At 33.0% G+C, this 27279-nt stretch overlaps 2 protein-coding genes across 3 annotated transcripts in view; both read right to left on the minus strand.

Annotated features, from left to right (window-relative positions):
* LOC123322943 (ras-GEF domain-containing family member 1B-like) overlaps window positions 1–27279 on the minus strand; it is a 70799-nt gene that overhangs the window by 4270 nt on the left and 39250 nt on the right. For both annotated transcript variants that reach the window (XM_044911032.1, XM_044911031.1), the window contains exons 3-4: window positions 8268–8327; window positions 520–618 (exon numbers count right to left, since the gene is read on the minus strand). In XM_044911032.1, coding sequence (XP_044766967.1) covers window positions 520–618; window positions 8268–8327 — 159 coding nt within the window. The remainder of the gene's footprint in view (window positions 1–519; window positions 619–8267; window positions 8328–27279) is intronic.
* Window positions 2762–4485, minus strand: LOC123322945. The gene has a single exon (XM_044911036.1). The coding sequence runs from the start codon at window positions 4030–4032 to the stop codon at window positions 2830–2832; it is 1203 nt and encodes a 400-aa protein (XP_044766971.1). The 5' UTR covers window positions 4033–4485; the 3' UTR covers window positions 2762–2829.

Below are 27279 nucleotides of genomic sequence, written 5' to 3' on the forward strand. Positions count from 1 at the left end.
ATATTTCTGAAAGGTTATGTCCCTTTTTTTCTGTCTGAACATCTTGGCGTTGGTGAAACGTGAGTTCTCCATTCTGTTCAGAATATTTTGTGATCATGTACTTTTCCGTATCTGCATCCGTTAAGAGGTTAAAATAAAAAAAGAATTTCAGTTTTCCAAGAAAAAAAGCTGACATTTCAATATGATCTCTGAGCGGAACTTGGTAATATCAAATATCTAATATTGCAGGCGCTGTAAAGCATTCATTCGCGGTCTATTCAAACAGTTTATTCAAGCGGCCACAAGAAATTGGGCATTTTTTCCATCCGGAAAACACGAAAAGGGATAAAAAACATGCATGTATATGTTTTTCCACGTATTCTACATGCGGAGGTAGTAAAAATTAATTGTGCGTAATAATCACGCCATGAAGCTAAATTTACGAAGTATGCATATGAATGTTAAGGATTCAGAAGGACCATGAACCTAGAATCCCTTGAGGGGGGTAGTCGTAGAGACATCAGAATTTTGGACACTTACATTTTCCTGTTGGACGGACAAAACATCCCCATTTTCTGGTGCACTATCGCCATTGTAATTGCTGGTAAAGCTCTTCGTATGCGGCGTTTGTGGAAGACACTTAAATGAGAAAAAATTGTATTAAAAATAGGAAGTATAGTAATAAGAGTAATAGTAATAATCATTACTAAAAAACAAGAAATGTTAGGAATAACTAACTACGTCACTGGATCCTAAGACAAAAATTCTGTCATTCTAGATCGAAAAATAAAAATTGAAATAAAAATGAATTTATTTGTCAAATATGTATTGACAATTGAGGTGTTGTTGTATTTAGAATGCCATTCTCGATCGAAATATGTAAAAATATATAGGATGTCCCATTTAAAAAATCGAAAGTTGCGGTCATTTGCGGTCAAACCGGAAGTACGGAAAAACAATTAAATATATCAAAAAATGTACCTAAATTGAACAGTAATACACAACCCCCAAATTTCGTTCTTCTATCTCCAATAATGAAAAAGTTAAAGGGGTGAGCCATCTTGAAGAATCACCAGTAGGTATATACATATACCTATTCCTACCCAAATCTAATAGTTTTCGAATTATTCATATTTATCAGAAAACTTACTTCGTTTTTATATGTATGTCCCTTTTTCTTTATATGTTATTTATTTGAATAATGAATTATTGTCTTTTTAAAATGTTTTTTTTTTCGTTCAATTTCAGCCAAGATTTCGGCTGTTTTTTTAATCATTATCATTAATCGCAAAAGTTTGCCAATCGGCAATGATTCACTATGTATTTTCGTTCCATGCCTCGTTCTTTGTGAATTTTTAGGGTTTTACTTTAAATTGGTTACCTACATATTCTTTGTAATGATTTTAAGTAAGTACATACTATTGTTCGAGTTTCCCCAACATAATTCAGTCAGTTCATTCAATAAGATTTTTGTTGAATAATGAATTATATATACTTCATTCAACTTTATTTTAGCAGTCGGTTGGCCATGGAAATTTGACACATTTCACTCTGTATAGTACGAAAATGTGGGGTTATGAAGCTTGTCAAAACATTTTTGGGTTTTAAATCAATGCTAGGTTGCCCGTTCTACGTAAAAGTTTCTGTTATTACGTATTTTATCACAATGTCGAATCTCTTCGGAAAATATGTGACGAACATAATTGAAGTTTATACAAACTGATTGAAGGCATACCAAATCCAGTTATTTGCATGGAAAATACAATAGATCAGTATAATATCATAATATGCACTCGCTTGAGGAGAGTTAATGTTCGTTATATTCTTTGGCTTACATCATTTGTAGATTTCAAAAATATTAACCCGAAGATGAAATGCATATGATGCAGTGGTTGGGAATGGGTATCTCCCGAAGGAATTAACAGATAATTATAAGAATGTTAAATTCTTCAACAAAAATCATCTTGCATCAATATAAGTAAAAGGAGTTGAAGGAAGTTTCAAGTTAAGATGCAACTTCACCGTTGAACAAAAATTTCACATGAATAAACAAGTAACAGGGCAACTTGCGCGTATTTGTGGCTATTCATCTTAATACATTGATGTAATTATAATAAATAGGTATTTATTAGTACCTTAAGACATTTACATTGTATAGGACAAGTCAAATGAAAAATAGAAAAATCCATTTTAGGGAACTTATTCTCCGATGACATTTATCGAAAATCCTGTAGTAAACCTTTCGCATTAATTCACTCAAATATAAAATTCCCAAATGCCACCACTTTTTTGGGTCTCCCAATAGAAGGAAATTCTTTGTCATCCTCTTCATTCGAAATCTTTCTGATTGTGGAAATATCCAGCTGAAATATAAGTCGTTTAGATTCAGATGAAACATTATATAAATTCTCTTACATTGAATATGTTCGCTACCGTCTGACGTATTGTGGATTTTAGAATATCAGGGTATAACTATTTGAATGAGCGTACCTGAATTCTAAATAGCAATTCCTGAAACCCTGTCTCTTTTTTCAATCACTTTCGGCATTTTCGAATTTTTGTAATAAAAATTGATATTAGTTGTGGCAACGGCGTTATGACATTAACGACATTTCATGAGTGCCAACCTAACTTCGTTCTAGTTACAAAAACTTGAGAAAAATATTTCATGGCCAACCGACTGCTAAAATAAATTTGAATGAAGTATAGGTACCTATAGATGCTTTGTATTTGAAAATTTGTATTTTTTTTAAGTTGCGATTCCGTGAATTAAAATACCAAGTTCATGTATAATATAATATAAAAGGATTAAAACAGATCGTAATTTTTTTTTATTTTCAAACTAAATTTTTAATCATCTGTACCAAATGTGCAGATCAAATCACTTGGATCCCATGTGACCACCCGAAGTAAAATCTTCTTATGTTTTCGCAGCAAATCGGAAGTAACTGGAATTCTCTTCAATCTCCCTAGATGCTTCTTCTTCATCAAACTTCGCACATCTGGGTGTTCAGAAATGTTGGTAAGAGCCTTAAGACAAAACAGTTGAAGGTCAGGATTAAGATGATTCTTACAGAGCCGCACGAGCCTTGTTGGGATCATCTTCATTTTGGCAGATGCAGCTTTTGCTTGGACCAGCATAGTACAGAAGACCAATACTGAAGCAGCATCTACGTGCAATGATTCGTCCTCATGTAGAATTTTGGCTAATGTAACCAGTAGGTTGCATTTGGCAGCCATCTGTTTGCCTAGGTCTGTAGATGTCATCAGCATCAAACAACGAAGGGCTCCTTTTCGAACGTCCAAATCTAGGGAGTCTAGCAGGGTGACCATAAGATCGAAGGCCCCCGCTTCCATCCCAACATATTTGCCATTCCCATACATCAAATTCGAGAGAGTATTCAAATGTATGGCGGAAACCTCAGGTTCATCCACTCCTAGCCTATCCATAAGTGGCTGGATGTAACCAGCTTCGACAAGTGCGTCGGCAGTCATCCAAAAGCTAGAGATCCTTTCTAAGCAATGTGCTGCTTTGATGCGGACTTCTGGCTTATCGTCCTTGATGAGATGCAAGAACAAATTCACGATTTCTGGGTTGGCAACCATTGCTTGTTTACCGTCGGCGTATTTGGATAGCAACTGGTAGGACATACAACACCTTTCTCTCACAAACTGCTCATCTCTTGGCACAACGGATATGAGTCTATCCTGAACTCTGAGTCTTATTGCTTCATAAGCTTTCTCTGGATTTTTCAGTAAATCGTTCAAAGTTGATAAAGTCTTTAGTACCACTTGAACATCAGGCTGTTGTAGGTCCCTTTTCAAAATAGGTATACCACTTCTTCCAAAGGGTAGAATTCTTTTGGTGGGATCAAAGTCGGTGTCTGTCGGTAGCGACGGTTGATGTGACGCTAATCTATTAAGACCAGGTGAAACATCAAAAGGATCTTCCAGCTTCTGTTTTCTCGCTCTAGTGATACATCTGTTCAGAAGTCTGGGATTGACTTGTGAGTATAATAATTGTAAAAAGGAATTTTTTTGCTCGCAAAACATCGTGTAGAATAATTGGTGAACTTTCCTCGCAAATCAAATCAATTTGTTACTGAAGCTTTGTCGAATGTACTCTACAAAACTTACGAAAATGTTGACGTAAACGTCTATCATTTTTCGTGACTTTTCATGAAATCCAGAGAAAGCTTATGAAGCAAAAGACTCAGAGTTCAGGATAGACTCATATTCGTTGTACCAAGAGATGAGCAGTACATTGCTCAAAAAGGATCTCTAGCTTTTGGATGACTTCCGACGCACTTGTCGAAACTGGTTACATCCAGCCACTTATGGATAGGCTAGGAGTGGATGAACCTGAGGTTTCCGCCAAACATATATAATTCAGTTAGTTTATTCAATAAGTGCAAGATTTTTTTTGAATAATGAATTATTTAGCTATCATAGATGCTTTGTATTTGAAAATTTATGATAACATGGAACCAGTACTATCAAATAAACTAACTCAATTATATTGGGGAAATTCGAACCATAACAGTACAGGCCCGTTTAAAATTCCCTATCCCCTTATCTGTGAAAGTATAATAGCTAAAAAAAAATTATATAAAGTTATTCACCCTCTTTCGAACTTCATGTTTTTGATAAATTTTAAAAGAAAATCAATTATATACAGGGTGGTGGCAAATAGTTATGTTTCGTTAAATGGGACACCCTATATATTATTAGATATTTGAATAGAGCTTGAAATGACATTAACAAAAATATGGCTCAGAGGGTGCCTGTGATTTTTTGTTTTTGAATTATGAGCATTTATCTGTCAAAAAGTATCCAATTTCAAAAGTCTGTAAAATGTATTCTATTGAACCTAGAAAGTCCTACTTAGTAACTTAGTGTCAAAAATCTTGTAATCTAGTCTTTTATTTAGTTATGCTTTCAAACTTTGAATCTTACCAACAAGTTATCAGTGTTGCCAACATTTGAAAATTGTATTTTCTCTTTTTTTTTTAAATGGAACACCCTATATATTTCCCTATACATTTTCAAATAGAGAATTTCAAGAGCTATTTGATAATGTATCATATCATAGGTCTCCTACTCTTAATTTGAGAGCTACTTATCAGTGCATGTTTGTATAGAAAGCGTTGCTATAGTTACAAAAATCATTTCCATAATTTGGTGCTGACATTCCTAGCTTTGACACATATTTTTTTTATGTTGCTATGGATACGATTTTACTCATTCATTTTCATTACTGAATTATACCATATTCTATATAGATTTACCAAAGTAAATAACTTGTAACTTGTAACTCTTAAGCTATGCCTAGGTGACCCATGATATGTTATATTATCATCATTATATCATCAAATAGCTCTTGGGACCCTTCACGCGAAAATGTATTAATATATATGGTGTTCTATTTAAAAAAAAAAGGAGAAAAACTACAATTTTCAAATGTTGGCAACACTGAAGTTAGTAAACTTCAAAGTTTGAAAGTATTAATGAGAAGAATACTAAATTACAATTTTTTTGACACCACGTAGGATTTCTAGGTTCCAGGGAATATATTTTACTTTTTGGCAGATAAATGCTTATAAGTCGTCAAAAACAAAAAATCGTAGACCCTCTTTGACCTACATTTTTGAAAATGTCTTTTCAAGTACTACGCAAATATCTAATCATATACAGGGTATTCCATTTAACAAAAGATAGCTTTTTGTTACCACCCTGTCTGTAATCGAATATTTTTGATTTTTTTTATCAAAAAAGTAAAATTAGAAAGGGCGTGAACAACTTTTATGTGAAACTATTTTCTGTTGCTATTACAATTTTTCAGATAAGGGCATAGGGAATTTTTAACGGACCACCGTGTACCTACCACTAGGTAGGTATCTACTAAGATAATTTGTTGTTTCCGTTATAACCGGAAATAGTACATCTACAATATGATTTATTTGAATAGATCATTATATTTTCAGCATAAGTAATATTGAATAGAGTGAAGTGTTGGATTTTCAAAAAACTTTGAATTGACTTAACCATTATATTGTATTGTCCCACATATCCCTCCTTCTTCTGACATTTTGTGTATTGGTATTGTTTTGATTCCTTCAGATTTGATTACCTACATATATTTATGACAATTGTCCACATAGAATACTTTCATTTTCAATGAGAATACTATTCTTCTCTCATATAATATGACTTCAGTACCGGAAAACAATTATTGAAGCAAAACGCTAATGGTGCACCTCTATTAGAGTCAAATAAGATAGGAGTAATTGAACTTTGTCTATAGATACACGATTCAACAGATAAAACGACCAATTTCCGCCCCCATATAAAACAAGAAATTGGATGAACGATACAAATTATCAAATTGCCCGAAATCAAATCCGACATTATAGTCCTTCACATGGAATAATCGTGGGTTTGCTAAGAGCATTGTGTTCGTAAATTGGTGACACTTAACTGTTGAAACGTTCAATTTGTTTGTGGCTAAACGGAATAATTGTAATTTTGTATTGATTAGGGGCCCACTTGAACGGACTAAAATGGCCATAACGATGTGAATAACGCGATTGTTCTTGGAAACGAATTCAGGAATCCTTGTTCTCAAATTAATGACTCAGTTCCTTATTGATTTCAATTTTAAATAAACTCACTATGCTTGTTATGGTTCAACAAGGGTTCAACAGTTTTTCTCATTGGAGGATTGAAATGACGGATTCGTCTTTTTTTACAGTTTTAATTTATTTTTAGAAATGAAAGGAGCAGAATATTTTACCAATTATGTTAACCAAAGTAGGTAGTTCAATTATATTTTCGAGCAAAGGGTATAGCCGAGTTTATATGGAAAATCTGCCCCATTGAATAATAATTCATCCCGATTTTCAACTGTTTATCTCCAACGGTTTCCGAATTCTTCGAAAAAAACTGTTTTTCAATAAAAAAAATTTTTTCGACTCAAATTCAAAATTGGTTGATGATGGATAGTGATTTTTTTATCGTTTTCAGTAGTAAGAGTGATAAGGTAAACATTTCATTATGACTCTCAGTTGAAAATATACTTTTTGAGAGCAGATATAAAATAATAATATTTTTTTTTATATGTTGCTTTAGTGTTCACCATGAAACTTTGTCAGAAAATGTCTTTCGTAGTTATCTAACCTCAAGAAATTTTTCAGTTCTTTGAAGTGGTGGAACATAATAGAAAAAAATTAAAACTATTTTTTTTTCAAAATACTATGTTTCATGCATTAAAACACTTATGCTTCGAAAAAAATATGAAGAAGGCTATTCTTCAACTGAGAATACATGATTCATTTAATAATGAAAATTTAATATAATAACAAATTCATTTATTTTATTGATAAAATAAAATATTTTTTCTATTATGTTCCACCACTTCAAAAAAAATGAAAAATTTCTCGAGGTAAGATAACTACGAAAGACATTTTCTGACAAAGTTTCATGGTGGACACTTTTAAGTAACATATTATTATTTTATATCTGCTCCCAAAAATCAGATTTTCAACTGAGAATCATAATGAAATGTTTTTCTTATCACTGCTACTACTGAAAACGATTAAAAAAATCACCATCAACCAATTTTAAATTTTAGTCGAAAAAATTTTTTTTATTGAAAAAATTGTTTTTTTCGAAAAATTCGGAAACCGTTGGAGATAAACAGCTGAAAATTGGGGTGAATTATTTTTATTTAATGTCAAATCGATCCCCTAAGTTTAAATCGAAAAAGCCACGGGGGCAGATTTTCCATATAAACCCTTTGATAGGTTGCAGGAGAGCTATTCGAACACTTGATATATTAAAATATATTGATTATTGGAAAATATCTCATTTTCAGTTAAGCTTGATAAAAAATGGAGTTGAATCATCAAATTGTAGTTTTGATACTGCTTAATTTTGAATTTGAGTTGATGGAACAGTTCGAAGTATACAGAGTGTTTCAGAGCCGATTAACGAGTGACTTTTAAACTGCAACGCGTAGACAAAATATTAAAGAAACCGCAGAAGGGTCGACGCACGTTTCCCGGAGATTTTAAAACCGAAAGTAGACCGTAAAATCAGATTTCTCTTTTGTCGGTCCCTGCTCGCTTTCAATAAAATAAATGAGGAAGCATTTTACGATTTTATTGGAGTAGTGCGCTCTGAAAATAGGTGCTCAAGCAGCGAAACCAAACATTCGGAGGCATGGAATTTCATCGGATGGACCGATTTACATCGTGTCCGTTATTATAAATAAATCATTTTCGACTTACCCGTCTGTTTGAACAATCCTTCAGTGTGTGGTCTGAGGCTACTGTCCCGAATATAGTGGGCTGCAAAAGAAAATTATTTTTAGTTATTTTGTGGACGTCTATTGCGAAATGAAGAGTAGCATGTCATATACTCCACATGAAGAATATCAGAGTTTACCTATTTCAGAAGCGAATTCAAAGTCCTCGTTGAAACGTTGAGGATATAAACTAATGTTTCAGGTGTAAAAAGCAATTAATGTGAAGTCTTTATGTTTACTACGGATATAAATAGTGATTTTTCGAATAAAAAACTCTGACAACTGTACAGAGTATCCCAAATTGCTTGATTTGGCAGTTTCTGGTACTTCTAGACTAGTTAGGGAAAAAAGTTGAGAAGAGTCTCGGGCTCGATTTTCGAGAAAAGTTCATTGATGGAAACCGTTTCACGATATCTTCATTTGTCTTCAAGATATGACCAAATTTTGATATGTATTTTGTCAATTTCGAAAGTTTGTAATAACCTCTTTATTTCCGGAAATGTCTGAAAACATTCTACAAGAACTTTTGGCTGGGAATATTACAATCTATGCATCTCTTGTACTAGGGATGGGAAAAAACAACTTCGTAATATGTATTTCAAAAACAGTGACCTATTTTCAGGTGAGAAAGAGGTTCAAATATGCTTAATTACTCAGGCTATTGATTAGGATATATACCATGCTTCAGAATTCGGATATAAATTGAAAAAACAATAAAATATACTTGTCCCAAGTCACCCACCGAGTTGAGAGACTTGGGACATAGGTAAGTTAAAATTAATTGATTTCTCAACTCTCAAATGAAAAAGGTTACTTGGGACGGTGTATAGTTCTGAAAAATTAGAATTTGTAATTAGATATATAGTTGAAATTAGGTAAGGAAATTAAATGATAAACCCCTATTACAGCGAAAGTAACTATATTGCAACTCAAATGTAAAAAAACTAAACCTAACAAGGGAACTTTGATTTCTTTCATTCTATGGTGATTTCTTTGTGGAAATAAAGTAAATAAAAATATTCTGCGAAAAATCGGCATATTTCCTGCTGCCAACGCGCCGCTTGTATCTATTTGACATTGTCCCAAATCACCCTATGAAACAACAAAATAAATTAATGAGATCCGTGTTGCCGTTTGATTTGTAAACAACCTTGTTTCACGACATATCTTATTTCCCAATATCCCACGTATCCAGAAAAAAAATTACACATGCACAAAGTGAAACACATATACAGGACACTAGAATGTCTAAGGGCCATAAAAAAACGCGCTTTTACTCTCCTGAATTCGTTAATTCTTCCTGTCAATTCAAACGCCCTGCTTACGGCAAACTCAAAAGGAATTAATTGTTAAACTAACCGAAAAGACGCTACACAATCTTATAAGTTTGTCCCTTCACTCATAAATGGTAAGAAACAAAGAAATCTCCAAGGGGGGTAATGGTTCCAAGTTAAAGGACTATCCCAAGTCACCCGAATCTATACAGGTAGTAAAGGTGAATGAGATTAATTTTTTGCTCCAGATAATTTCCAAAAAGAAGCATTGCCAGAAATATGACCAACTTTTATATCAGAACGATATAGAATCACAAAAATACATCACTTCTCAAATTGGATAATTTATTCGGGAATCAGTGAATGGGAACGCATGGTCCTATTGCTTGGCCTGCAAGATCACCAGACCCAAACGATTGGATTTTTTCGTATGGGGATATGTTAAAAATAAAATTCTCAAGACTCCAGTCATAAATTGGGTTGATTTAGAGCAGAGAGTCAGGAATGCCATCAGAGATATTTCCCGCCTAATGTTATACAGTGAACTCGGTTAGAAAACTATGTTGAATTTTTTTACAGAATAATGGTACTCGATTTGAGAACTCTTTATGGGTTATAATATTGAAATTGATTATAGAAATTCTGCTATTTTAGTATATTTAGTGTAACATGAATTACATGATTTTATTGGAGTTAAAGGTATTTCTGCTAACAAATGAAATGCAGATTTATTCAGAGTGAACCATTTTGTGGTCAATGGTTTCAGAGAATTCTATCAAAAATTGAAATTTCACTAAAATGATTGATTTTGCCGTGAGAAAGGAAGTAATTATATCGACATATATTTTTTGAAAAGCTATTTTTTTTTTGATGATATGAGATCAAGAAAAGAAGGCATCTGTATTTAATAGACGAGTTAGTAATTAATTATTAAGTTGAATATAATGGTGTATTTCCAGTAAAAAAATTTTTTTAGATATTTTAGCATATCTCGAATTTGGAACATCAAAAAGAAAGCATATTTGCAACAAAAAACTCTCTTTGAATTACCGAATTCATTCAGAGTTATAGGAACTCGCACTCTACGGAAATTCTACAGTTTTTAGTCGTTGGAATATCTACCTACTTTGTATGCCGGTCAAATGACACACTATTCCTTATTCATAACGCGTATATTCAAGGAATTTCTGTTAATGAATTAGATTTGGATCAAGTTTTACGTGATATTTGTCGGATAGCTGGCGTTCAAAACTAACATGTGTATAATGCATTCGGAATTTTAAAGCCGAATTCCTTGAGAATTAAACCGAGGAATCCGTGTAAACATCGGAATCGCACTGTACTGACATATTGTAAATATTTCTTTCAAGCCGCGGCCTTTGATGAATTTTTATTTCATGGGGAAATAGAACGTCTTCATTAGAATTCACATAAAATGTGTGTTGACTTTCGATTAGTTTGTTGAGTGTCGGAATGGAAAATTTAAAATACACGAAGTGACACCGATATTTTAAACGAATAAGAATCGAATTCCACCTACAGGATTTCACGGTGAGAAATTTATAATGAATTCAGAGTTCAGAAAGAGTTATTTATACGTGGATTCCTGCTGCACTTCGATAGGGTTCTGTAACAATATCATACCATCGTGACTCACATTCACATATACAGGGTGTTTTCAAAGGTGGGGCTTTTTTTTGACAAAAGGTAGAACTCATCAAAATAAGTCAATAATTCAATCAAAAATTGTCTAAATAACCAAGATGGCTGATATACAACCCCTAGAAGTTCGACAAAATTTCGTTGAATTTCATGTACGGGACTGTGGAAGTTGACTCCGGCTTCTGATAAACGAAACAAAACATAAACATATGGCTGGACAATGAATGGTTCAGTACTAAGTTCATCGGATTAGAAGCATCAGGTCACTTTTGAGAAAATCATATTTATTGTATCGTGCAAATTAGGGTGAAAAAAAATGTAGAAAATCGAGGCAGTTTCTTGAAAGTGCTTATGTTAGTTATGTTGAAAAAGTGCTATGATGATTCCCCATTTCATCCTATTTTTACGACGATTGTTGGAATGAACAAAAAGATTGTGATGCCCATTGTGAAAAAATTCGTGAATTATTTAGACGAATTTTATTGGTGAGATTTTGAAGTATTATTCTATTTTTACACTTGTGTCCTAAGTCTCTTCTGTCAGTTGGTATCGAAATGAGCCATTTCATGAAATCGTATAAGAAAAATTCGACAATCCTAAGTTTCCATTTTCATTACCACGTAAATATCGAATGAGCCAATATCCTAAACGAAAAAATCACATAGTCGAATCAGGAGATGAGTTTTTCCACTGCTTTGCGATAATTCAAACGGTCTAGGGTCGTATTAGGATCTATTTCAGTACTCATTTTCAATTTTTTTTTCAACTTTGTCTTTTTGAAAGTTTTGTATAGGTGATTCATGGTGAAACGCTTCAATTTGACCAGTTCTACCTTCTGTTGAAAAAAAAGCCTCACCTTCAAATACTCAGTATGTGTATTGTACTACGTAGATCTTGTGTTGGAGTTTCTCAGATTGTACATATTATTTGAAATATTTTGAACGACACAATAACCTTCATTATACTTTTCCACATACAGTGTGTCCGGAAATGAAACCGACAAAACTTATAGGTTATAGAGAATTCAAATATGACTGCAAAATGCCATAATACCCTTGAGTATTAATTATAGGGTTGAATACTCAAAGATAAAACCAACATGTTCAAAACACAGAGAGTGGTTTGTGAATTTGAACAATAAATTCTATTTGCCATATTCAATAGAGAGATTAGCCCATTGGATTTACATTCGGTACTTGACTTAAATAAAAGCCTGAAAAAGTAATCCTTTGAACGAAAGCAACTGCAGGACCGAAATATACTTTTTTTTCATGTTGAACTCATCTAAATATAACTCATGCAGTATAATAAATCAAAATAAGAAATCAGAACCCAGATTTGATATCTGCGAGAAAAAATCTTAAACGAAGACAGCAACTCATCAAAGGTGTCTGCAAACAAATGCGAAGAACTTAGGGAGATGATTCCCCGATGAAAATAAGCAGGGGTAATTCCTATAATTTTTTTTCGGAATCGACCCCCCTTCCAAGATACAGCCTTTGGAAGACGATGGCGAGTTGACAGTTTTTAATTTTTTTTACGGGTTCTAAAAAACACTGAGTCATAAAACTATACATGATATAAAGCACTGAGTAGATGTTAATCACACAATTTTTTTTGATCTCATTACGTTATTATTAGGGGTTGAAAATAACAACATCTTATGGTTTTATTTCAATTGTTTTCGTGGGTTAGTTTTTCGAAAAATAAAATTCTCTTATGGTTTCCCATTCAATTCTGGAGAAAAAAAATCTCTTGCAAAATTTCGATACATCGATATTTTTTTCGGAATAAATAAAAACTTACAAGCAGTTCTGATCATTCTGTTCATTTCATTTCATCGTATAAGTGTTCCATAGAATGACTGTCTTATAGACCTCCGTATACTGCTTGTAAGTTTTTATTTATTCCGAGAAAGTATCGAAAACTGTATCGAAATTTTGCAAGATACTTTTTTTCTTCAGAATTGAATGGAAAACCATGAGAAAATTTTATTTTTGGAAAATCTATCCCACGAAAACAATTTTTGAAGGAAAATCATAAGGGGTTGTTACTTTCAACTCCTAATAAAAAAGTTATGAGATCTAAAAATATTGTGTGAGTACCATCTATTTAGTGCTTCATATTATGTATAGTTTTATGACTCAGTGTTTTTTAGAACCCGTGGAAAAAATTGAGAACTGTCAACTCGTCATCTCCTTCCAAAGGCTGTATCTTGGAAGGGGGGTCAATTTCTAAAAAAAAATAACTACCCCTTCTTATTTTCATCAAGGAATCATTTCCCTAAGTCCTTCGCATTTGTTTTCCGACTCACTGTGTATTCGAAACACTAAAATTTGCAGCAGTTATTTTCTTCAATGAATTGGAAATAATAATTTATTATGGGATAACCGAAATGGAGCCAGAAACTTTTTCACCAAATTCCTGTAGGATGTTTTACGTGGATTTCGAGTCTGAGCTCAGATTTTTGATCATTTTTAAACAGTCATAAAAAAAATATTTTTGTCCTGATTTGGTTTCATTCAAAGGGCTACGTATTCGAACATTTTAGTTCAATTGATTTGCCGGATTTGAAACTAATCGGCTAATACCTGTACCTATTCAAGGCGGTTTGAATGTTTTGTCAAAATTCACAAATTACTCTGAATATCAGTAACGATGTAACGCAGTTGTTTTAAAATGTTTTATCATTTTGCTTTTGTCCTTTTTTGGTTTTTTGCGAGTTTTGTGTTTGCTGACCTGTTATTGTTTCATGAATCATATTTAATTGTGTTCTCATTTCTATTTTTTTTTTCTCAAGCAACATTGAAAGTGCCGAAACATCGCATCCTCATAGTTGTTTAAAATTTGTTCCTTGACCGACATCAGTGAATTTGCTATTAATATTCAACTTCCGTTAAATACAATGTTCTGTCAACCTCAAGCGAAAGATAGGATGTGCAATATCCTCATTTTCCAGACATAAGGTTCGGTGTCCATTGCGAAATTCAACGTCTTCACAATCAATGAACTTTTCTGCTCTAGTACAGTATCAGCGCGTCTGCCGGAATTCTTGCATTTCGAATGAGTCACCATATATGTCATTCATATTCAAATTACGGCCCGATTTGTATACATATTATATCGTTGAAATGTTTGTAGGAGGACCCGCAGGAACAATTCAGAAGTTTCGTAGGTGGCTCATTTCCGGTTGGGAATTTACAATATCGTTGCGATTGTCCATTGTCCGAGTTAACTGGATTCTCAACGGGGATGGCACGTTATTGGAAAATGGCGATGACCATCGTCTTCGGGAAATATCAACGTATCAGGCATATACACGGTGTTTAGTAAAAATGGTGGTGGTTCCTTGTTCGAAAACATCAATTTCCCTTGAAGAAACTTGGCGTCCAATAAACACAAAGATTTTTAGATATGGGGTGTGGAAAATGCAAACTTAAACTTTCCTCTCGTTTTCAAATATTGAGTTGTCGTGGATACTTCATGAAAATCCATAATTGAACCAGAAACGGAATGAAGATTTTCACTAAAATGAGTTATTTAACCACTACACTTTACAGTTCATCTTTACCCACATGAAGATGTTAAAGTGACAGCGGAACACGTGTTTCCTGAATTACATGAATTAGTTCAGGCATTTGCCAAAAAAAGGGTTCTCTTGGTCTTTTGCTCTGAACCTAATAGTCTTCAAGAAAAAGGGCCTGAAAGAGTAGAAAAGACTGACATATTTACTAATATTTCTGTAGTTTTTCAGTAGAGAGATAATGGAATAGAATTGTTAATGGTAGACTATCAACATGTCGAAAATTTTAGCAGAATATCCCTTCCCATTTCAATTCTGCCGCATCTTCGGTAAAACATGTAGTATATATATTCTTTTTAACTAGTTACACAATTCGTTTCTTCATAACATCATTTCTGATGAGAATTCTAATGTCTTATCTACTTTACACCCCTAGCGTCCGAAGCAACAAACTAAAATTTAAATGATATTTGGGTCATTTCATCAAACTAATCTGTCATCGTCGAAAAAATATGTAGCTTTTTTTCCCTGCTTTGAAGGCAGATTAGAGATTTTTCAGGAAGCATCAAGAATGCAACAGATAGTTGAAGAATTAACATCTTAAAAAAGCAACATTTTTACGATTTTTCGACCACCTTAGTGGGATTATTACCTTCAAATGATGACAGGGTAGATAATTTTCCATGTTGATTGAAGAAACTATTTGATAGAGTGCTAACATTTCGATTCATAGCTTCAGTAACTGCAATAAATTATCCACAATTAGAAAGTGACAAAAACAATGACTAAAACCAACAGCAGAATATCTTAGAGAAGAAATGAGTTGAAAAAATAGATTAAATGACAAATATTTGAAAAGGGGACGATTCGGCCCAGATAAAAAAATATAGCCATTTTAAGTTTTCATAATGAGCTGTGCCACCCCTGAAAAAACAAAATTACCTTCAGAATAACAAGCTAAATCTGTGACAATACACATCTATAGATCTTTTAAACAGAGTTGCATTCAGTCAAAGTCACCATTTTTTCGAATTTCGCGCATATTTTTCATTTTTGAACATCAAATTTCACGAAAACGGTGCATTATACGAGATAATATGAAGAATACTTTTATTTCACAAAACGTTCAAATATTCATTAGATAGCGTCCAACTTAGTTTCAAGAGTTGGGTTCTTTGAAATTTTGGTGTTTTTATGGTACGTTTTCTCATTATGACCATAATGAGAAAACTGGAAGAGGTGGACGATATCTTGTGTTCGAAAAAGATTCGTCAAATAAATAAAAAACTATATTTCGAAATTCTCTTCATTCAATAAAACCGTTTGTGAGATATGCCTAAAAATAACATTTTTATGGTTCTTCAACAGCCTGTATCTTTCAAACCGAGCCGATTCGGAAAAAATTGTGAAGGAAACAAGTGTTTCTTTTAACCTCAAGAATCCACTCTTAACATATTTGTACGAGTTAAAGACTCACCCTGTATAACTACCAATCTAATAATAACGTTTCAATCAACCTTGGTGAACGTCTGTAGACATTTTAAGACTCAGCAGACTCTGATGGCGTGTTCAGAAGAAGGCAATGCAACATGCAACGCAAGACAACGATTTTTGTGCACGATTCACAATCTCAAATTGATTCCGAGATATACTAGCGGTTAGAACTATGTTTAATTACAGTTTTATTTTTGTTGTTGGTTAAAAACTAGCCAAATCATGGAACTGAGACCAATTGTAAGCTAAGAATACACACGGAAATTTGCAAAATGACACTACATCAATTAAACTATTCTGCTATTTTAATATGCATCATTGTCGTCTGTAAACGTGTAGCTTAGCGAAAGAATCGGTTTTTTCGTTGATTACAATTCCCTTATATGACTCAACACACTACTTTAGGAAAAAACCAGTAATTTCTTCTGTTTAAATGTGACATTATTAAGCATTTGTGGCTGCTAGATAAAACATAAAGTCATTATCTAATGGACTTCATAAGACAATGATTTCCAATTACCATCCAAGAGCATGATGCTAACTCAATTGAGATAAATAATACTGTCGAGGAGATTTATACGATTGTCTAGCTTAATCGCAGGAAGGAAGAATTTTCAGGGAATTTATATAATGAGTATCAAGATCCATTATCTTCGCTAAACCGGCTGGATATGAACAATAATTCCCGACACTGCTGCCCATGGGGCGCATGCTAAGTCCCGTGTTCAAATACTGCATTATTCAGTATAAAGTGAGATTATATCAAAACGTAGAAAATTAGTGCCTTGAAATAAACCATGACGCTCTTATCCTCGACGTTCTCCATTTCCTATTATCTGGTCCGAGAAACATAATTTCGCAGAATTTTTGCGGTGCTACATTGCGGGAAGCTGCGATATACAATATGCGTATATTATTTCTGTCATGTTTTGTTGATGGGTAGAGAACTTAAAAATAATATAGGTAATAATGGTATAGTCACGATCACCCTGAAAACCAAACTGTAGAAATTAAATACATATGTACATTTATAAATCATATTTAGTATACAATGAGAGTCTCCAACTGGGAATAAATTTAGTGAATCGAAGACAATTTTTTTATTGTGAATACTTATGCTCGGACAGATCGATTACCTAGTATGTTATACAGGGTGTCGCACATTTGAGATATGATATCATCGATAATCCTGATATGGTAGAAAGACTGCCCTAACTAACGGTGCGTAAATTCAATACCCTCCTCTGTGATCAATAAAATCCTCATGGACGTCATGCACCACTAAGCAGATAGCTAGGGAATTCGAAATTAGGCAGGTCCTTATAAGATGACAGAAACTCATCGAAGATGATCCAGATAGAAGACTTCAGGTTTTCGAACAAATTATGTACAACAGAAAAGGTACAGGGTGTCCGAGTTAAAGTATCCCTATACCTTATTGTGGAAGCTAAAGGAGCTAGAAGAAAAAGTTAAATAAAAAACTTGTCTGTAATCGATTGAACTTTTATTTTTTATAACTCACCTTAATACAGGGTTCTCCGTTTTTTCTCTGTTGGTATCAACTTTCTTATTTTAAATTGAAAACCCTGTATATTATTGCATTTCTGAATTCCCTGTCAAATTTTAAGATAACTTTGGTATAACAACTATGATCCTATATAGCACCGATTCTGAGATATTCGACTATTTCCTAAAATTTTGACAGCTGTAGGTGCTCACTAAAAAAGCTGATACTTCTTTTCTAATGAATGTATCAAAACCAAATTTTGCCCAGGTTTTGTCAACATATTGAATCATACGTTACATCTCTATTTTTAGCAATCTCATATACGAGGTCTTCAAAAATTAGTTGAAAATTCAAATAGGAGTTCAATCAAAACTAGAATTTTTTCAATTGGCAACTTATATCTTTTTCGTGTTCATCATGTAGAGCAGGTTGAAATGAGCAAAAAATTTATTTAAACTTTTTTGTAGAGTGAATAGTTTCAAGAATATGGACGCATTTTCCCGTAAGAATCAACGATAATTAAGCTGATACAATATGGTAACTATAGAAACTAGCATTTATTTAATTGTTTATTTTTGAGTTTTCTTTCGTGTGGTCAAACAACACATCAACAATAGTTGATTATTTTGAGAAAAATGTATGTCTGTTAGTTGAGTTTCTCCTTTAAAGTTGAAATAATTTAATTTTATTGGGAGCGAGTATTGATTATGAGTAAAAGAATGTCTTTTTGTCTTTTATAAGTCAATCTAGTTAATTAAATTCATCAAAAAAAATCAAAGACAACTATACAGGGTGTCCCTAAATTGAACGTACAAACGAAAAGGGGAGATTCCTTAAGTGAGTTTAAGAAAAAAAGTCCCATACACATGGGGTCGCAAACGTTTCGTTTTCGAGATACAGAGTGTTGAAGTTTGAATTTTTTTCAAGCTTTTTTCTCATAGTATCTACACTTCACAAAAACTACCGAAAAGTTTAGTATAAGAACAAAACTTTTTACATTTTTTCAAATTAACAGTTGCTCACCAAAAAAAAGTTCTGCAGAAAAACAGGTGGCAGTGTTCCAGAAAAAATATCACCCTGTAGATCTTCTATCGAAATTGCCATGTCACGTGGTGAGAACTCTAAAATGTAATGTTTATGCCAAATTTCAGTTGAATATCTTGTGAAGTGTGGATACTATGAGAAAAAAACTTGAAAAAAATTCAAACTTCAACACTCTGTATCTCGAAAGCGAAACGTTTGCGACCCCATGTTTATGGGACTTTTATTTCTTAAACTCACTTAAGGAATCTCCCCTTTTCGTTTGTACGTTCAATTTAGGAACACCCTGTATAGCAGCAACACTAATCAATAATTATCGTTCTTTCTTACGGGACAATGCACTTTTTCGTCCATATTTCTGAAACTATTCACTTTACAGAAAAAGTTTGAAAACATTTCTTGCTCATTTTAACCTGCTCTACATGATGAACACGAAAAAGATATAGGTTGCCGATTGAAAAAATTCTAGTTTTGATTGAACTTCTATTTGAATTTTTAACTTTAATTTTTGACCCTGTAAATCAGATTGCTAAAAATAGAGATGTAAAGTATGACCCAATATGTTGACAAGAGCTGGGCAAAATTTGGTTTTGATACATTCATTAGAAAACTAGTATCAGCTATTTTAATGAGCACCTACATCTGTCAAAATTTTAGGAAATAGTCGAATATCTCAGAATCGGTGCTATATAGGATCATAGTTGTCATACCAAGGTTACCTTAAAATTTGACAAAGAATTCAAAAATGCAATAATATACAGGGTATTTAAAAAAAAAAGTTGATACCAACAGGGAAAAAACGGAGATCCCTGTATTAAGGTGAGTTATAAAAAATAAAAGTTCAATCGATTACAGACAAGTTTTTTATTCAACTTTTCTTCTAGCTCCTTTAGTTTCCAGAATAAGGACACTTAAACTCGGACACCCTGGACTGTGTTCTGAAAAATCAATGTTTATATTAAACTAGCTGACCCGGCAAACCTAGTTTTGCCATTTAAATTATTTCTAGGGTAGATAATAATCTAACTCATCGTGATTGCTCGACTGGTCGTAAGAAAAAGGAATGCCTTTTTTTCTGTTCTGTACAATTTTTTTTGGGAATATTTTGTTATATAAACCTTGCCCTAACAATAATAAACACAACAAAAAAAGAATTGTCCAATTTGGTGCGATCGTTTGAACAATAAAGCATTTTGAAGTAAACCATAGATCCTCTTTTATTAATATAGATGGTGAGGTAAATCGTCAAAATATTTGTTATTGGGAAGACAAAAACCCACACTGGACAAAGGCCACACTCAATAATCAATAGCAAGAAAATGTCAATGTTTAGGCAGAGATTGGACCGTACTTAAATAGAAAAAGCCTTAGAAATGAAGACTCAAAAACTTGAAGGTGTAGCATTCCTTCAAAATAAAATTGGACCGAAGGCTGCTCTATATTCTGAAACTAGTTTCATACATGTAGATACCTACTGTTTTTGGGATGAGATAATCTGCGTTGAAATTTCCAAGTTGTAAATAACACATAAGTAAATATATCACGTCAGCATGATGGAAATTTTTGGGTACAGCAATACAAAATACAACTTATATATCTTTACATTGAATCTGATTATGTAACTATTTTAATTGATTATAACCTGGAAGCGTAGAAGTGATATTTGTGAAAAACCTGTCGATATTGGTTCCCACAATTGGGAATTGATTTATGTAAACTGTCCTGTGATACCATATTAGAGTGTAAGTATAGGACCACACTGAAGTCGGTCGAATATGGTAATGGCATCTGGAAAACAACCTACTTTCCAATGAACACAAATGAGATTAGAAGACGGAGTATGACCTGGCGGTTTCAGTAGGTAGAATATTTCCTTTGTTGGACGTCGGCATGAAAGAATGAATCACAAAGAGAACATTATGTTGACAAGTGGAACTAATAGTATCGATTTCGGTAATTTAGGAACAAAGGTAAATAGGTTAAATGTGGGGAATACGAGAACCTGAATGAGAAGGTATTCATAGAGGGAGGAAAATACAAAATGTATGATGTAGGTCAAATGACCTACCATAGTAGGTCATTTGACCTACATAACTACTGTCATAACAGTATACAGCACAAGAAAAGGTTTTTGGGGAATAACTTCTTGAATAATTTCTTCAAGCACTACTCCGAGTAAGTTCGAGAACTTAGGAGGAAAAGAATTTCAGCTGGCGTATTTGCAGTTTAGTTTCTTTTAATGTTGAACGCTTCTGCTGTAGGAAAAATGTCTCTTAATTTATTGTCGCTTATACGTTTACTAGTGGGACTTATGCACGTTTGGACCGACATATTTGAGGCAGGCTTAAAGTAAAGGCTTATTTTTTCTCTGATATCTATCACAGCTACCACCGCAATTACTGAAATAAGTATGACTAAACCAAAGACTAAACGTTAAAGATGCCTCAAAAAAGTCGGTGACAACGGGCATTAGCCACTTTTCTTCCAACAAAAACAATTCAGATATAATTTGTTGGAACACCTGTGAGTTATTGTTGGGAAAATGCACCCAAAACTAATTAGATTCATTAATGAACTAATGATAGTCGTTCATATTATGCAAGCTCATAATTAGGCACTCTTAATGAATAACATTTTTGAGTGGATAACTTATTCATCAACCTAATTGAAACCAGTTGTTTTTTCTGTAGTTCCTAGACGTCTTCCGTGATTTTTATAAGAATAATATCAAGAAGGCTTAAACGCAACGCAATACTTCTATTCTCTTTTACAAAAATCACAAACTTTCGAATTTATTAATTGAATTTTGTACAACAAAATCTAGCAAGGAATTGACAAGATTCTTTATATTAGAAGAAAGCAAAACTTAAGTTTTGTTTTTCCTTCTTCCTCCTATATTGCCTTCTTCCTTTTGGTCAAACTAAAAAAACATAGATGTTGATAAGGAGCTAATATCTTAATAATGATATACCTGCTCTAGCATTCGGAACGCTACCTAAAACTTTTTCCCTGGCCAGTGTATGTAAAAAGATACACATGGAAAAAATGGAATATAGGTGGTAAGAGCTGAAAATAATTGTAATACTCTAAACAAACTATAATAAAAATAAATTGCCAAAAACAAACTTCCAAGTTTGCCCTCGGTGCTTGACGCTGAACGTGTTGAGTTCATAGGAAAAGGGTATAGCCGGGTTTATATGGAAAATCTGCCCCCGCGCCTTTTTCGATTTAAACACAGGGGATCGATTTGACATCGATTTTCAGCTGTTTATCTCCAACGGTTTCCGAATGTTTCGAAAAAAACTGTTTTTTCAATGAAATTTTTTTTTTCGACTAGAATTCAAAATTGGTTGATGGTGATTTTTTTTTATCGTTTTCACTAGTAAGAGTAATAAGGAAGACATTTCATTATGACTCTCAGTTGAAAATCTTATTTTTGAGAGCAGATATAAAATAATAATATTTTTTTTATGTTACTTAGAAGTGTCCACCACGAAACTTTGTCAAAAAATGTCTTTCGTAGTTATCTAACCGCAAGAAATTTTTCATTTTTTTTGAAGTGGTGGAACATAATAGAAAAAAATAAAAACTATTTTTTTTTTCAAAATACTATGTTTCATGCATAGAAACACTTATGATGCGAACAAAATATGTAGAAAACTATTCTTCAGCTGAGAATACATAATTCATTTAATAATAAAAATTCAATATAATACCAAATCCATTTATTTTATTGATACAATAATCATGAATCCATCATTCGAAAATTGGAGGACATCAAAAAATTGGTGATAAAAATGTTTCTATGCAAAAAATTCGAAATATTGAAGACTACTATAAATATCGGTTAGTCTTCGTCACTGTCTTCATTAACAACAGCATCAACTTTTTCATTTACAAAGAGACGAAACAATATTTTAGCAGGTTTTACTCTTTCTGCCAAATATAGAACGTAATGAAGAAAATATTTTATAGCTGAAATATGAGAACAGCACCCTACAGTGCGTCTACCATTAGCACAATCACAACAATATCGCCTTATTCCAGAAATCTCATTCTTTTCTGACTCATTATCAACAAAACAATGTTATGCTTTTGACTCAATATGCCGAGACCTCACTTGTAGTTTGATAATATTTGGTGTTGTGTTTACGTATTGCAGTGTTATTTATTGTTCCGTCTTCATTAATTAACTCAGCTAAGTAAGAAACAGCTAGAGACATTTGTTATGATCCCGTGAAAAAAATCTTCAATTCTTGTTCCCTTAATTCAGGACAATTTGTCAAATCATTTGAAGAGATCGTACTGACCGGAACTGTTTCGTCCAACGATTTATTTTTACCTCAAACGCCAACGCATTATCATAATCTTTTTTCGATTTCATTGCGGCCACAACTCTTTCAGAAAGATCAACATCAGAATCCAGTCTTGCTCCAAATTCGTTATGTAAAAATCAAGGAACTCGAAAAAAAAAGGTGCTTTAGGAAGCAACTTATTATCTAGTTTATGATGGATTCATGATTATTGTATCAATAAAATAAATGAATTTGGTATTATATTAAATTTTTATTATTAAATGAATTATGTATTCTTAGTTGAAGAATAGTTTTCTACATATTTTGTTCGCATCATAAGTGTTTCTATGCATGAAACATAGTATTTCGGAAAAAAAAAATAGTTTTCATTTTTTTCCATTATGTTCCACCCCTTCAAAAAAAATGAAAAATTTCTTGAGGTTAGATAACTACGAAAGACATTTTCTGACAAAGTTTCGTGGTGGACACTTTTAAGTAACATAAAAAAAATATATATTATTATTTTATATCTGCTCTCAAAAATAAGCTTTTCAACTGAGAGTCATAATGAAATGTCTTCCTTATCACTCTTACTACTGAAAACGATTAAAAAAATCACCATCAACCAATTTTGAATTTTAGTCGAAAAAAAAATTTAATTGAAATAACAGTTTTTTTCGAAAAATTCGGAAACCGTTGGAGATAAACAGCTGAAAATCGGGGTGAATTATTTTTGTGTAATGTCAAATCGATCCCCTGTGTTTAAATCGAAAAAGGCGCGGGGGCAGATTTTCCATATAAACCCGGCTATATCCTTTCAAAACAGAACGAGATTTTCGAATTTTTTTTTGTATTAAAAAATTTCCTGGAATGTATAATTAGACCTTAACTAACAGGCAGGTAGATTATTTATTCTCTGTGATCATTTTCATCGAAATAAAAGGAAGACCCGAATTCAGATTCATCATAAATCTTTCTCCCATACATTCACCTCTGAAAATGATGATCCTTCGCATTATAAACAATAAAAAATTATTATGCAGTCTCCGCTTTAATAGCACTGCATCTGGCATGTTGTACCTTCGCGTCAAGGCTATAATAAGCGTATATACAGCAAAATTACCGCTTTGGCAAAGTGCATATTACCCCATTGAAGAAACGATGTGTTAAATAACACGATGATGTACATATACTTCCATCGCACTCAGTAGAAGCTGTGCTTCGAACATGAAATTATATAACTCAGGAAAAAAACGGGAACTCTTTAATCGCATAATTAATGAACGAATCAAGGAAACTTAACAGACCGTAAAACAGAGCTGCTATTGAGAGATGAAATTCAATATCTGCAATGTTTCAACCAGAATCGCCACATTGTCCGGCGACAAAATGGCAGAAATGTGATACTTTATCGAAGGGCAGGCGTCATTTTATGTGTCGAAACTTGTTTTCTAGAACAGGGGCGTACGAAAGACTTATTAAACCGGACGATGAAACATTTCAGACCCGTACTGCACGATAACCTGAACAATTGTTGTCTGATGCCTACTAATTTTTAATTGAGATATTTGTGATGAGAATATTTTGAAGACTTTGATGAATTACATTTCTTGTGGTGTTTGCAACGTTTTTCAAGTGACACAAATACTTGTAAGATTGGGAAACCAGTATTCCAATCAATATTGTTTTCAAATAAATAAGTGATAAAATATTATCTTTTTAAACTGAACAGATAAAGAGGTGTTCATGTGAAGTGGTGAATAAATCAAGTTGTGACATCAGAATTAAGTGCGATAGACCATCTGGCAAATTGGAGAAAAGTGATAAATTAGTCATTTGAAGCCATAGACTGGGATTGATAATATAATGTTCAAAATGTGGAAGCTATGACCTAATTGCTATAAATATTCGTTCTTTTGATGAACGATCCAATATCGGGGCATAATATTTTGAACAAATTTGGCTGTAATGATTAACTGCAACAAGGCAGCGTTATATTATTGAACGCTCGTTGTTAAAGAATCTATTGCTCATATGTCCTGTGCATGCTACCAAACTCATACCATATAAAGGAGGTAATCTTTGATATATTATAGAGTCCGAAAAATGACGACCGTCTTTGTATTTTAAATTTGTAACCAATAACTTCTATTGAAGCCGATTAATTCTACAAAATTCAAACTAACGATTGTTGCCTTTTTCGGGACCATGGCTTTGGACCAGTATACCGCTGCTTTGACGATCCGAGGTGGATTTGCAATAGTTTAAAGTTTAAAGTATAGATTTGTATCATTTCATACGGCATTTCTTTGAGCTTAGCACAAATTGATTGAAATTCAGTAATTTGGTAATATTTGTGTTAATTGCACACCAATCTTAAGAGTTGCTAAAATATGTTGCTTAGATAAGATCTTTTTTGATCTGTTATTGTCATTTTTGGCTTAGGAACTAGAAATTTGTTTAGAGAAAGTGGATAGCGTCGAAATGATGCAGATTTGAAAACCTTTAACATCTAGGCCCCCATGCAAAATCAGTAAAAATGCAAAAGGAGGTAAACTTTGCTTCGTAGGTGAACATTTTGTATGGTTCAAATCCATTTGTATCAACCCTGTGAGAGTTGAGGTGGAGCTCCATCTAGTTAGAAGTGAATGAGGTCTGAGAAGAAGAGTTGATTATCAAAACTTGCTGTTATCAACGAATCTATTATTTCTTTGTGCAGATTCAAGTACATGTAACCGGTGAGGTGTTCTTCAATGAATACAGGGTAAGTCTTTGACTCGTACAAATATTTTATCAAGGAGTAGATTCTTGAGATCAAAAGAAACACTTCTTTCGTATACCATTTTTTTCGATTCAAGCTTGATAATAAGATATATCCATTTCAAATTTTCATAAGCTCTGCCATTCCTGGAAAAACAAAATTACCTTCAGAATAACAAGCTAAATCTGTAACACTATACATCAATGGATCTTTTAAATACCCTTAATATCCGCTTTTGTTCCCTGCTTAGAAGGCAGATCAGCGATTTTTTAGGAATCATCAAGAATAAAACAGATACCTAGTTGAAAACATTAATATCTTCAAAAAGCAACATTTTTACGAGATTTTATCGACCTAGTGAGATTATTACCTTCAAATAATGACAGGGTAGATACTTTTCGATGTTGATTAAAGAAACTCTATTTGATAGAATGCCGACATTATTAGAAAGTGACAATAACAAGGACTGAAACCAACATGAGAATATCTTAAACAAGAAATGAGTTGAAAAAAATAGATTAAAAATGACAAATATTTGGAAAAAGGACATGAGTGAAAAATTCTATATAAACAATCAACAAAAAATCAATTTTAACTTTTGGAGGTCAACATATAGCTTGAGTAGCTAAAATTTCAGAACAGTTTTCCGATTCGGCCCAGATAAGATAAAAGGATATAGCCATTTTAAGTTATCATAATGAGCTGTGCCACCCCTGGAAAAACAAAATTACCTTCAGAATAACTAGCTAACTCTGTGACACTACACATCTGTGGATCTTTTAAACAGGGTTGTATTCAGAAGTACCCAATTTTCAAAATTTCACAGATACTTTTCAATTTTCGAACATTGCTCGAAAACGGCACATTAAGAGAGAATATATGAAGGATGCTTTTATTTTACAAAACGTTCAAATATTCATTAGATAGGGTCTAACTTAGTTTCAAGAGTTGCCTTCTTTGAATTTTTGGTATATTTATGATACGAAATGGTCATAATGAGAAAACTGGAAGACGTGGGTGATATCTTGCGTTTGAAGAAGATTCATAAACTGAATGAAATACTATATTCCGTAATTCATTTCATTTGATGGAATCGTTCGTGAGATAGAACTAAAAAAAACGTTATTTATGGTGTTTAAACAGCCTGTATCTATTAAACGTAGCCGATTCGGAAAAAATGGTAAAGGAAAAAAGTTTCTCTTTTGACCTCAAAAATCTACTATTGAAATATTTGTTCGAGTCAAAGACTCACCCTGTATATTTGTGTATGACCTTCTCTTATAAGATATGGGTTTTTATCCCTTCAGTAACGGTAATTTTGGTTGCACGCCCATTGAGAATCAAATTAAAGCTAATATAAAGCAAAAGTTTTGAGTTGGCATTGCTTGAATCCTCCTATCAAAATCATCATCAAACAGCCTATGAAGAATTGATACAA

This window comes from Coccinella septempunctata, chromosome 1 (genome assembly GCF_907165205.1).
Source record: "Coccinella septempunctata chromosome 1, icCocSept1.1, whole genome shotgun sequence".
Classification (NCBI taxonomy): domain Eukaryota; kingdom Metazoa; phylum Arthropoda; class Insecta; order Coleoptera; family Coccinellidae; genus Coccinella; species Coccinella septempunctata.